The sequence below is a fragment of the Macrobrachium nipponense genome, chromosome 15 (assembly GCF_015104395.2).
Source record: "Macrobrachium nipponense isolate FS-2020 chromosome 15, ASM1510439v2, whole genome shotgun sequence".
In the NCBI taxonomy this organism is placed as follows: domain Eukaryota; kingdom Metazoa; phylum Arthropoda; class Malacostraca; order Decapoda; family Palaemonidae; genus Macrobrachium; species Macrobrachium nipponense.
In genome coordinates, this window is record NC_087208.1 from 2,431,313 (window position 1) to 2,444,409 (window position 13,097).

The window sequence follows — 13,097 nt, forward strand, 5'->3', positions numbered from 1 at the left end:
CGTACCCAGTATTGTATCCGCCGATACAAATGGTCCAGAGAAAAACATTTCTCGTAGGGTCACGCGAACGTCTTTAAGATAGTGAGATGCAAAAACTGAAATTGCACCTCCAATATGTCGTGTCAATGATTTTCTTTAATGACATATTCTTCTGAAAAGAGAGAGACGTCGCCACTGCTCTAACTTCATGGGCTTCTACTCTTAAAAGCGGAAAAGAGTCGTCAGGACAGAACTTGTGAGCATCCGTAATGACGCTCCTAATGAAGAAAGCTAATGCGTTCTTAGACATGATTCTTGTGGGGTCCTTAATCGAACACCAAAGACTTTGTCTAGAGCCTCCCATTTGCTTCTTTCTTTGTAAGAAGAACTTCAAGGCTCTTACCGGGCAAAGAGACCTCTCTGTTTCTCTCCCTACCAGACTCGATAAGCCTTTGATCTCGAACCTCTCTTGGGCCAGGATTCGATGGATTTTCATTCTCGCTAGAAACAGAGTTTCTAAACGAGCAAAAGGCCGAGTCTTTGTTAAAGCAGACTTCATCTTCTAGGGCATGAAGTTTGCCAACTCTTTGGCTGTCGCCAAAGATAGGAAGAAACAAGCATTTTCTTGTTATATCCCTGAACGAAGCTACGTGGGGAGGCTCAAATCTGTCCGACGAAAGGAACTTGAGAACTACGTCCAGGTTCCAGCTGGGTGGAGTTAGTTCCTTCGATTTTGTCGTTTCAAACGATCTAATCAAGTCGTGCAGATCTTTATTGTCAGCAATGTCTAGGCCTCTGTTTCTAAATACTGCCGACAGCATGCTCCTGTATCCTTTGATTGTCGATACAGACAAATGAGAGACCTCTCTCAAGAACAACAGGAAATCGGCGATTTCGGTTATAGAGGTACTGGAGGAGGACAACTTCTTAGACTTGCACCACCTTCTGAATACCTCCCACTTCGACTGATAGACTCGTCTAGTGGAAGCTCTGCGGGCTCTAGCGATAGCGCTTGAAGCTTCGCGAGAAAACCCCCTCGCTCTGACAAGTCTTTCGATAGTCGAAAGGCAGTCAGAGCGAGAGGCTGGAGGTTTTGATGAAACCTCTCGAAGTGTGGCTGTCTGAGAAGATCCATCCTTTTTGGAAAGGATCTTGGGAAGTCTACTGTCCACTCCAGCACCTCTGAACAAACCAATCTTGTGCTGGCCAAAAACGGGGCTATCAGGGTCATCCTTGTCCCGTTGGACGCTACGAACTTTCTCAACACTTGTCCAGGATTTTGAAAGGGGAAAGCGTACACGTCCACATGAGACCAGTCCAGCAGGAAGGCGTCGACCACGAGAGCTCTTGGGTCTTCCACCACTGAACAAAAGACTTCCAGCCTTTTGGAAAGGAATGTGGCGAACAGATTCTACGTGAGGAGTGCCCCAAAGATCCCAAAGACTCTGACACACCTCTGAATGAAGAGTCCATTCTGTGTGAAGGACCTGGCTTCTCCTGCTCAGTCTGTCCGCCCTGATGTTTCTCGTCCCCTGAACAAATCTTGTTAGGAGGGCGATGTTTCTTTGTAAGGCCCAATTAGCAGATCTCTTGCTATCTCGTAAAGCGACACAGAGTGTGTTCCTCCCTGCTTCCGAATGTAGGACAGGGCTGTAGTGTTGTCCACATTCACTTGGACCACACTGTTCGTCACAAAGGGTTCGAAGAACTTTAGCGCTAAGGTGAACTGCTAAAGAAGTTCTTTGCAATTTATGTGCCAGGACACCTGTGCTGTCTTCCAGGTGCCTGACACTTCTCTCTGGTCCTAGTGTTGCTCCCCAACCCTTCTCCGATGCGTCGGAATACAACACTCGGTTTGGGTTCGGAACTTCCAGAGAAATTCCCTTGTTCTCTTTTAGAGAAAGGGAACAACCACCATTGCAGGTGTGTTTTCATTTCCCTTGGAAGGAGAAAACTGTCGGAGAGAAGTCCCGTCTTCCAGTTCCACGATCTCTTTAGGAAAAACTGAAGAGGGCGAAGATGTAGTCTTCCTAGAGGAAAAGAACTGTTCGAGCGAGGAAAGGGTGGCCTAGTAGGCTTAACCATTCCCTCGCCGAAGTCGTTCTTTCCTAAGAAGAGAGAGAGACTTTTTCCAGCTCTCACGATTCTCTCTTGCGAAGGAAATACTCGAAAACCCCGAGGAATCCATCTTGAATCCCCAGATAGACCAAGTTCTGTTTGGGAATCAGCTGTGAATTCTCGAGGTTCACGAGTAGTCCAAAAGCCTTTATCAGGTCTAGGGTCAAAGAAAGGTCCTCCAAACACTGTCTCTCTGTTCTGGCCCTGATGAGCCAATCGTCCAAATATAGAGAGATGTTGACGCCTTTGAGGTGAAGAAAACCTCGCCACATTCTTCATCAGGCTTTGTGAAGACTGAGGCGCTGTGGATAGGCCGAAACACAAGGCCCTGAACTGAAAGATCCTTCCCCCCGTCATGAAACGGAGGTACTTCTTCGACGAAGGGTGAATCGGGGACATGAAAATAGGCGTCCTGGAGATCAAGCGACACCATCCAATCTCCTTGACGTAACGCCGCAAGGACTGAGGCCGAAGTCTCCATAGAGAACTTCTCCTTTCGAACGAACTTGTTCAGAGCGCTGACATCTAGAACTGGTCTCCAGCCCCCCGAGGCTTTCGCAACCAGGAAAAGCCGATTGAAAACCCCCTAAAACCCCGGAGAGTTTTGCTCTAGAACCAGTTCTATAGCTCTTTTGTCCCACATTTGATTCACCATCAGACGAAGAGTATCCCTCAGTACAGGGTCCCTGTATCTGGCTGACAGTTCCCGCGGAATGGTCGTTAGTGGAGGACTGTCTTGGAAGGGGATAAGATATCCCTTCCTTATTATGGACATGGAAGAGGCGTCTGAGTTTATGAGTGACCAGGCGTCTGCAAATTCGAGAAGCCTGGCCCCCACTGGTGTTTGGAGGCTGTCTGTCTCACTTCCCTTTCTTAAAGGGACGGGAAGGAGCCTTACCTCTCCTCTCAAGACCTCTTCTCTTAGTAGCTCTGGAGAGAGGCCCTCCTCGAAAGGGCTGAACCGTAGAAGTCGGTCCTTTCTTGTCAACAGAAACAAGAGGGTCTCTTCTTCCTTGCAGTTTGCAGGAGAAAGGATCCTGAGTCGCTTTCTCAGTCAGTGATCGAGAAAATGTCCTTCACTAACTGAGAAGGAAACAGGAAGTCAGACATGGGAGCGGAAAACCAGGGCTGCTCTCTGTGAGGGAGAAACCGCCTTGGTTAGGAATGCTTCGGCTGCCGCTGGGAGAGAAAGGCCCATGTTCTCCCCAGTTCGGTACCAGAAACCTCTCTTGCCAGAAAGTATGGCTGGAGGCATACAGAAGGTAGTTCTGCCCAGATCCTTCTTAGACAACATCCATTTGTCTAAGGACAGAAGCGTCTCTTCATAGAGATCGTAGGTCTCATCTTCAAGACCGACGAAGACTTAGGCATAATCGCACTCGAAAACAGTGATCGAGGCGAAGGAGGAGCGGCAGGAGTTTAAAGAATCTCCGTATTCCCGTAAAAGAAGGTCAGTCAGAACTTTATAGTTCGAGACTCCTTCTCTCTACCGTCACCCTCTTCTTCCGAATCTCCTTCTACACCTTGTGGAGAATCGGTCCTGAAAACGAGAGGATCTTCATCCCGTTCTCTCTCTACTGGTGACAAACTCCTACTAGGAGAGGGGGCTCATAGAGAACCGACTCTCTCTCACGTCTAAAAGAAGTCTCCGCGTCTGCTTGACTTCGTCGCGCCTGAAAAGCTCCTCGCGCTTGGCTGGCGCCTCGCGCTTGTCTGGCGCCTGCGCTTGCTGGCGCCTCATTCACGCTTGGCTGGAGCGTGTAGCTTGGCTGGCATCTCGCGCCTGGCTGACGTCTCGGCGCTTGTTCTGGTGGCCTCACGCAACTCCTCGCGCCTCGGCTGGCGCCTCGCGCTTGGCTGAATCCCTCATGCCTAACTGGGCGCCTCGGCGCCTGGATGGTGGCCTCAAGGGCCTTCTGAGCGTATTCCTGATCTCGGAGCAAACTCCGCCTTCGGAAACAAGAATCCTGACGTTTGTTACGCCTCTTCTTGGTCCTGGAAGGACGTTCCTTATGTCTGGCGGACGCTTCACGTCTGGCGTGGAGAAAGAAGACGAGACTTCTTAATAGGAAGTCTAGCGTCCTTCTTGCGAGGGGGATCCTTGAAAGAACTCCCACCAAAGAGGCAATCTGCTCTTGAACTGCCAGAAAACAAAAATCCAAAATCTTGGAAGCCACCCCAGCGTCCTCTTCAATAGAAGAAGCAGGAGAACTCGAAGGAGTGCGATCATCAAATACATCTCTAGGAGGCGTCGAAACCAGCTTAGCCTTCTTGATAGAAGAAGGAGCTTCCTCCGAGAAGCGCTCCGGGCTCGAGTCGAACGCGCGCTCTTTCCAATGCCTTTTCAGTGGCCTAGAAAGATCCGAGTCCTTCCACCCTCGTTTAGGTGAAGGAGAACCGACGACGAGAAACAATCTCGTAGGACGCTTCTATTTGAGCGGTCCTGAGCAGACTGTAACGAAACAGAACCTGCTGAAGGGACGCCTGACCGTTGGGGATTCCCCACAACCTCCGTACGACTTTCGACTTTCCTACTCCTCTGGGTGTGAGTTTTGGAAGAGGTCTAGGCCTGGGAGCATCGCAGGGACGGTTCAGACGCCCCCTCCACAACACTGGGAACACTCACTTCACTTCGTAATTCACATCACTAGCCTTACCTTGCATGGCCGCCATCTTTGTCTTCATTTTACGAAGAGTAGCCTTCAGATTGGCGATTTCAGAAGCCGAATCCGAATGCAAAGCCTGTGAGGATTCAGATACATAGGGAGAATCATATTCATTAATAAAAGGAGAGTTAGACTCAGAAAAAGGCTCAATAGGCCTTGTACTCACACTCTTTTGTGCAGCCCGTCTAATCCTATCCCTCTCTAACTTCTTCAAGTAAGAAGTTAGAGTCTTCCATTCATTAGCATCCAACTTTTCACACTCAATACAGGTGTTAGCCAAAGAACAGTCAAACCCCCTACATTTACGACATACAGTGTGAGGATCAACCGAAGCCTTCGGTATCCTCACCTTGCAGCCTACATTCACACACACTCTCACACTAACACTTGAATCAGACATTCTAATAGAAAAATCAAAAGCAAGTCCAAATCCAGTCCACAGTAGCGAATGCCAAAACAACGATCCAGTACGTCACCAAGAAATCCAATAAAGATGATCAATAAAGTCTTGAAAAGCAAATTCCAGTCAGGAGGTAGTAACAACAATGTTGATACCACCGGCGACAGAGAAAATATGATAGAAAACGGGGATGGTTCCTAGTCCTGCCGCCCAGGGCAGGCAGGTAGATCACCTGACCTACCGGTAGCGAGTGGCGCGAAATTTGAATTTCTGTCGGGGACGACGGAGTCTTAGCTATGTATATATCTGACAGGTAAGTTCATTGTATGAAAATTATTATTAACACCACATCACTTATTTTACTATTATACATATATACTGTATTTCCCTCAAAACAAGACTGAAAAAATTTATGAAACTAACAGCAGTTTTTTTTCTAGCAGACACTACTCCATATCCACAACTCTTCACAAAAATGATACACAGTACATACTGAACTTGTGAAAAACAACCTACCTTCTGCCATAGAACGACATGTTGTAATGGTAACTGGAAGCTGTGAGAGAAATGGATATGCTTTCCTTGTCAGACTCACAGGTAGCATTGCAGTAATTCTATCTGTAGGCAGAACTAGAATAAAAAAAAAACTTTAAGTCTCTGACATATTACGGAAGATAGTACATACATTCATTTTCAGTATCAAATATATGCAATAAGCACTTAGATTTCTTTTAACATATCCAGGTCTGGAAAAATGGCAAAAATGCAATACTAAACAGATATTACAGTTTTTATCTACAGGTTGGTGACAAGATAGTTACGTGGAATCAGGCAGACAATTCACTCCTTAGGTGGGAGGTTTCATCTTAAGGAACGATACTTGTCTTGTTTCAAAATCATCTAGAACACCAATTTTACAATCATGTGTAAGCAGGTGAAGGATAACTCTTGACCTCTAGCCTATATGCATGGAAGGACCTGTTAGGTAGATAGCAATATGTATAGGCTAAAGAAAGACATTAATGTCTGTAATTTTCACTTTGTGCTTATTTTCTGAAACCTCTCACTTTTCTATTGCCATGTTTCTTTTTCCCAGTGATTTCCAACACTAGAGGAAGTGCAAGTGAAAGCAAGAATACAATAAAATGCACCAGTAAAAGGGAGGGTTGTTATAATTTCTCAAAGACCCTCATATTATTCCTTCTTTGAATGAATGCCCAACCTGCCAAAATGGTTTATCTATACATACATAGACATCAAGTAAACTACTGAGCATGTAACAGTTAAATGAAAGATTCTTGGAAATTTAAACAATGTGCGTGTGGCTTTTCCATAACCCAAGTTAAGGGATCTTGTTTGGAGAATGCTCAAGTAGAAGACTGAGGTATCCATCATACCACAAATGCGTTCCTTCATAGACCTTTTGCCTATGACGCTATCGGACTACCATCACCAAATATAACAAACCTTAGTGAACTGAAGATCTTATTATCCTTAAGTAACAGAAAACTACTTCAAATCTTACTGTTAGTAGAGAAGAAAATGTTATTAAATGTAAAAAAACAAGTCTGGAAAGTTGACATTTAATGTAGGTCATCCCCACATATAGCAGTACGTATATGGGTATCTAATCTAAGGATGCTGTTACTCCTGTGTAGTTCTTGATAAAGAGATTAAATTTATCACAGCAAAGAGAGTAATATATAGTGATCAGTGGAGAAGGTCCAGAGGACAGGTGTCTTAGGGTAATGAGAGCCCCATTTACAACTACAGAGAATTTTATCATTCCCAAAACATGCACTTATACTCAAACTATTGAGCAACTGTGGAAAGATGCTATGATTTATGTCCTCCAAGGTGAGTCTGAAACAATATTCTTTATGGCTAATGCAAGAACAAATGGTTCAGCTTAACGCCTTGTGGACAAGTAACATACATATATGTTTATGTATAGCTTTGTGGTGGTAAAGTCCGGGTAGCGTATAGTATGTTCAAGATTTGGCGCCATACAGTTTGAACGAATATTGTGGGAAAAATGTTCCTAGTTCCATTTATCACTATTGGCAACTCTTCAGATTGCTGCGCAAGGGCCCCATACACTAAATGATTGTATGAACGATTGTCTGTATCATTTGCAAAATATTGTGTAAGGGCTTGTCTGAATGCAAAAATGGGCAAAGTTTTGTGGTCTGAATGATCCCTGCAGGAATCTGTCATGACCAGGTTGCTGGCTTGCAACTAAAGTCTGTCATGCACAGGTTGCGTAATGTATGTTTGTCTGCCAATATCTTCAGTATCTCAGCAACCCTTGCCATGTAAAGACGTATTGTGTAGGCCTAGACTAACAAAGAATGAATTCTACATTTGGCAGAAGTCTTTCAAGAGATGTAATAGATTTACACATAGGTGTATCTTTCTTTCTGATGGCAGAAGACACTTAAGATAATAATTTTAAGTAAGTTTCCTCATTCATAACTAAATAATTGAACCAGTCTCCTGGTTCTAGAGCAAGTTCCTTGAGCAAAGCATTGTGAGAAAGTTCATCTCTATTAATCAACCACTGTTTCACCCATTTCCTTTTCTTTCTTTTAGACTTTTTGAATTCTGCCACAACTTAGGTGGCAGCAACAGCTCCTAACTCTACCCCACACATCTCTTCTAGAGATGATGCCATGTCTTCCTGAAACAAAATCTTTGTTCAGACTAGAATCAGTGCGGAGATCATTCATACAGTCTGAATAGTGTGTGTGTGTTGATAACGACAATTGTTCACACAATCATTCAGTGTATGGACCCCTTAAGAATTGGAGTGAGCTGAGAGACATTCAGTATTGCTTGAGGTGGTGAAGGGGAATGATGTCACAACTTCCCACCCAAGGATGCCTCATAAATATTTTACAATACATATACTCCGAATTTGTTCCTGGTATTATTTCTTATCTTTTATGATACTGTCTGAGCTGTAATTTTAATTTGGCAAAATCAAATTTAAAAATATTAGAAAGAATATTTATAACTCTGTAGAATTAGCATATTTTTATGACTATCTTAGGGAAAAGACGCCAGCAAGGGGTGGAAACAATTCACTTTCAACTTCCTGTGGAAGATGCAGAAATTTTTTTTAGAATTTTTTCTCTTATACCATAAGCATATAAATATCTTCCTCTTTCCATTGATGAGTATTTTTTTATTTTTCATTTAAATTGGCCATCCTTAAATTTTGCCTGCATTAGTGTATATTAGCTGGGATTGTGAGGATTAAAAATAATTTAAGGAGCAAATGCAGAACCATGGAAACAGGTTCTGCTGACAAAAACAAACCTAACCTTGTAGAACTATGGTACGTATAACTCAGAATGGGGTATTACCATGGAAAATGAAGTTTTTATGTTAAAACAAAGTTTAATGTATACTTACCTGGCAGGTATATATATAGCTATATTCTCTGTTCCACCTGGCAGAAATTTTCAAAACTCGCGGCAAACGCTAGTAACCTATTAGTAGTTCAGGCAACCACCACCCCGTTACCGTGGCGCTAGCGCTAGGAACCGTTCCCAATTGGCCAGATTTTCTCTGAACCCTGTCTCCTGAGGGAGGCGGGTGGGTTGGAATTAAATTATATATACTGCCAGGTAGTATACATTAAACTTTGTTTAACATAAAAAACTTCATTTTAATGTATGACACTTACCTGGCAGGTATATATATAGCTGATTGACACATTTGGAGGTGGGTCAAAGACAGCAACATTATTAGAGTATAAAAATATTATTAAAATATTATTAAAACTCTAGGTTCCTTACCTGCTAAGGTAGCTGACTTCATAGTCCTGCCTCTAAGCCTGCTTAAACCTTAGGAGCTCTCAACAAGGAAGTGTCCTGTATGTTGAAGAAGCTAAGACTGGAACTGACAAAGCTGGACGATGACCAATGTTGTTACAGAACCGTACAGCCCTCTTATGCACGGCATTCAAGCTAGTAATAGATCATTTACCTGAACTACACACACACCATCACAAGATAATACTAACAAGACTGATAAAAGTACCGAACACTTTTCTCAGACGACCAAAAAACACAAACACCATCACCTAATAAAATCAACTAGCTTAAAAAAGAAGGTTATGGGTAGTAACTCCTTTGCCCAATACTGTACCAGAGGCACGTATGGACCTAGCGTCTGACAATTATCAAAGGTTGTCTGAATATCCCTAAGATAATGAGACGCAAATATTGAATTAGTTCTCCAATATGTGGATTCAATAATTTCCTTGAGGGCTAAATTCTTTTTAAAGAAGCTAATGAAGTCGCAACTGCCCTGACTTCATGAGCCTTCACTTTCAAAATACCAAGCTCTGCTCTTGACACAACATATGAGCTTCTCTAATCAACTCTCTCATGAAGAAGGCTAGAGCGTTCTTCGTCATGGGTCTACTGGGGTCTTTAACTGAACACCACAGAGCATCAGAATTCCCTCTGATATCTCTGTTCTTTCCATATAAAACCGCAATGCTCTCAGGGCAGAGAACTCTTTCTGCTCTGACCCACTAACTCAGACAGACCCAAAACTTCAAAGATCTTGGCCAAGGATTAGCTGGATTCTCATCTTGGCCAAGAAACCTTCTTGGAATGAACACACTACGTTGCCCATGTCTCCATCCACCTTCTTCGATATGGCCTGAAGCTCACTAGCTCTTTTAGCGGTTGCCAAAGCTACTAAAAATGACAATTTGTCGAAAATTGCATTTTTCCTAACTATAAAAACCTGAGGTCCTTTAACAATAGGAAGGTAACTAGCGGCAGCTGGGACGGTCCGTTAAGCTTCGAACAAGGGGAGAAGAACGGTAGTTAACTGCTTGTCCGATCGTGCGCGCGCCCGCGCGCCGAGAGGTGAAGAATCACTTTTGCTTTAGCCCATGCAAAAAGTTGCAGAGTGAGGGGTGGCATGAGGTGGGACTATAGTAAAGGACCTCAGTTTTGTATAGTTAGGAAAAATGCAATTTTCTTTTCGACAAATTGTCATTTGTTCCGATACGTAATACAAACCCTCGTCTTTAACAATAGGAAGACTCACTTCTTGGTGGGAGGAATCTGAGTCTTTTTGGTGAACAGACTGGTGTTCGTCCAACCTGGAGTGCCTCCCTGGTCGTAAGACAAGGGAGGGATCCAAACTCTGTCCGATTGATCGGGGTGTGCACCGCAGGATCAATGGTCAGACCTCTGGGCCAAGTACTAAGAGAGAGGCAAGCGTATCTCTTCGTACCAGCAAGCAAGAACTTGTTCCTGTTTGCAAGAGAATCATAAAATGATGGGTTTGTCTCAATTTGGCATCCACTTCCTCCCCCTTGTTGGAGGAAGTGGTGGATATTTACTCCTATCCCTACTGACAGGGATAGGATGGTGCTCTATGAGTAGCTCACCTGCATCTCGTCCTTACCCAGCAGGCGGTGACGACCGTGTCCCTCTACCCAAAGGTAGAGGAAGAAAAAGATGGGAATGAGGAGCCAGTCACACTCTCATTCCTCATCCATTCTTACGTCACACCAGGACTCGATGCTGTTCAGCCTGCGAGGGTCTGGGTTAACTACACAACGTGTTGAGCAACCACCACGGTTCCCAAGGAAAAAGATCCAAGGAACTGTGGGCAATATCCTGAAGGTAGAAGGAGGTGCATGCGGTCCGGTTGGACCAGGCGCCTGCCTTCATTACCTGCGCCACGGAGAAGTTCTTGCGGAACGCGAGAGAATGATGAAGAGGCGTCCACACTCATCCTGGGTGTCGAGTTTCTTCAGACAGCTCCGTCGCACCTTCACAGGACAAAGCAGCATAGCCTTCGTATCGGAGCGTGACGTCCATTAGGAGGGTATTGTGAAGGACGGGACTCGAACCAATCGTCAGTTACCGAAGGGTTCTGAGTCTTCGCTACGAAGATCGGTACGAAATCGAGCGACACAAATCCCATCCCTTTGTGCTTGACTTCTCAAGAGAAGTCATGCAGTACCTAAGCGAAAGAAGGAATAGTCGTATGACCTATCCCTCTTCTCGACTTTGGTTATGTACAGTACTCATACTGACAAGCTATTAAGACGAAGTAATGAATTGCTCTGGAACAACCGAACTAAGTCCACAGCATAGTTCGTAACTGACTCGGACGCTCTGACAGCTGCCGACTGACTGGTTCGGAATCAGTAGAGGCAAGTTGTCCAAGCATCCGGGTAAGTCACGTGACTTCGCCCTTTAAAGAGTTATGCTGAGAGACCAAACAAATAAAATATTTGTTAGTCACCGATGCCGGACGGCGCGCGATATTCTCTTAATGCATAAGCTCAAAAGGCGAAAGTCAATTGCCTTCAAAAGACCGAGGTCCCTGATGGCAAGAAAATCTCATAGACGTTGAATCTCAGCTTAAGGAGAAACAACACTATGTGACGTTGAAGACGAAGGTAGGCAATGAATGCAACTACGTCTTCCAGCTGAATCGAGAGAAGGAATCTCAAGATTCTAAACCTGTGCTTACAAATGACTGAAAACGCTAACCGCCATTTCATTGCTGTCCGTTGTGCAATGAAAGCGGGGCGTTCTTCAGTAATGAAACACAGGGAGAGCCGCTTGAAGAACTGCTTCTCAGGGCTGAACGTTTGGAAGTAGAGCTGGCAGGTGTGGGAGTAGGCGAGTCTTTCAATACATCTGCTAATCCGGGTGAACAATGAACAATGACACCTCCGAATACAAGATATTTTGAGGACAAACTCAGATTCCGCAAAAATCATTCGCATTATCGGATACGATGCAGCAAGAGACTATTACAGAATTCTGTTACCGTGCGGTAAACAGAAAGATGAGAGTCGAATAGATATCTCTGTTTAAAATTCTCGCAATACCGAAGACGATGAATACTAGCGTTTCTCAGCAGTAGATGGTCATTCATGTATGCGAGAATCCCCGTTAATCAGAGACTTAAGTCCGTGATTGTTGGGCAGAGATACGGTTGTTATTCAATCAAAGCAGGTGAGAAGACATAAAACAACCGTCTATCTCAAAGCGGCAGCTGATACTGAAATGCCTCGGCAATTCAATACGCAGTAGCTGTCGCTGACTCGTCATCCTGAGTTGCCAAGTATCCTTTCCACGAAGGAATGCGTTCGGCTAGAACCACGAGCATAAAAAGATATGCTCGAGCAATTATATTTAAGCGAAACGAATTTCGGTAAATATAAAGCTTAAATGGCGTTGTTGTGACAACACCATAGTTATATAAAATTGAACTGGAAACTCTGGAGGTTGCAGGCAACCCGGGTTGCAGTTCAATTAGAATACTTTTCGTCTAAGTCGCAATCCGTAGAATAACCAGGATATGCGCCACCCCTCGGACCATTCAACTGCTTAGCAGAATCATGTCGCGAGGTTAATATACGTAGTATATTTGTAGGATTCTGAACAACGATCTCCATCCTAAAATTCTTTCCTTCAAGAAAACAAAATAAGGATTGGAGATGACCACCTTCGTTCTCTATTAAAGAGAGTGAAGAGAAGTCTTCCTTCGAGGAAAGCTTCAATGGTGAACAGAATACTAAGACGATAGTTCCAGCAAACTGGATATTCCCGTCCGTTCTTCTCTATTCCAGGTTGGTCGCCTACTGTAGATAGTCTTCTTTCAGCAGCGTCTTCTTCCTAATGCTAGAAATTCCAGGAATTCGAGCATAGGCGAGGTTCCGATTATCGTGTAACATATCGGGGATTCTCGTCTCGCTCACTTGGACGTGGTCTCGCCTAAGTGTTTGGAGATTCGTAAGAAACTCTAAACACCTGAATGCGCTAGAAATTCCGTAGAATTCTAAGCAGTCTGCGAAACCCCCACCGAATCGTCAAACGATATCGGCTGGTGGTCTCTCGATTCCCGTAGAAATCGAGAATGGGGCAGGATCCCTCCTCAAC

The 13,097-nt window shown here is 44.3% G+C and overlaps 1 protein-coding gene across 1 annotated transcript in view; it reads right to left on the bottom strand.

The window, feature by feature from the left end:
* Positions 1 to 13,097, bottom strand: part of LOC135226968 (ATP synthase mitochondrial F1 complex assembly factor 2-like) — a 76,963-nt gene that overhangs the window by 48,437 nt on the left and 15,429 nt on the right. Inside the window, exon 2 of the mRNA XM_064266672.1 lies at positions 5,680 to 5,793. Coding sequence (XP_064122742.1) covers positions 5,680 to 5,767 — 88 coding nt within the window. The 5' untranslated portion in view covers positions 5,768 to 5,793. The remainder of the gene's footprint in view (positions 1 to 5,679; positions 5,794 to 13,097) is intronic.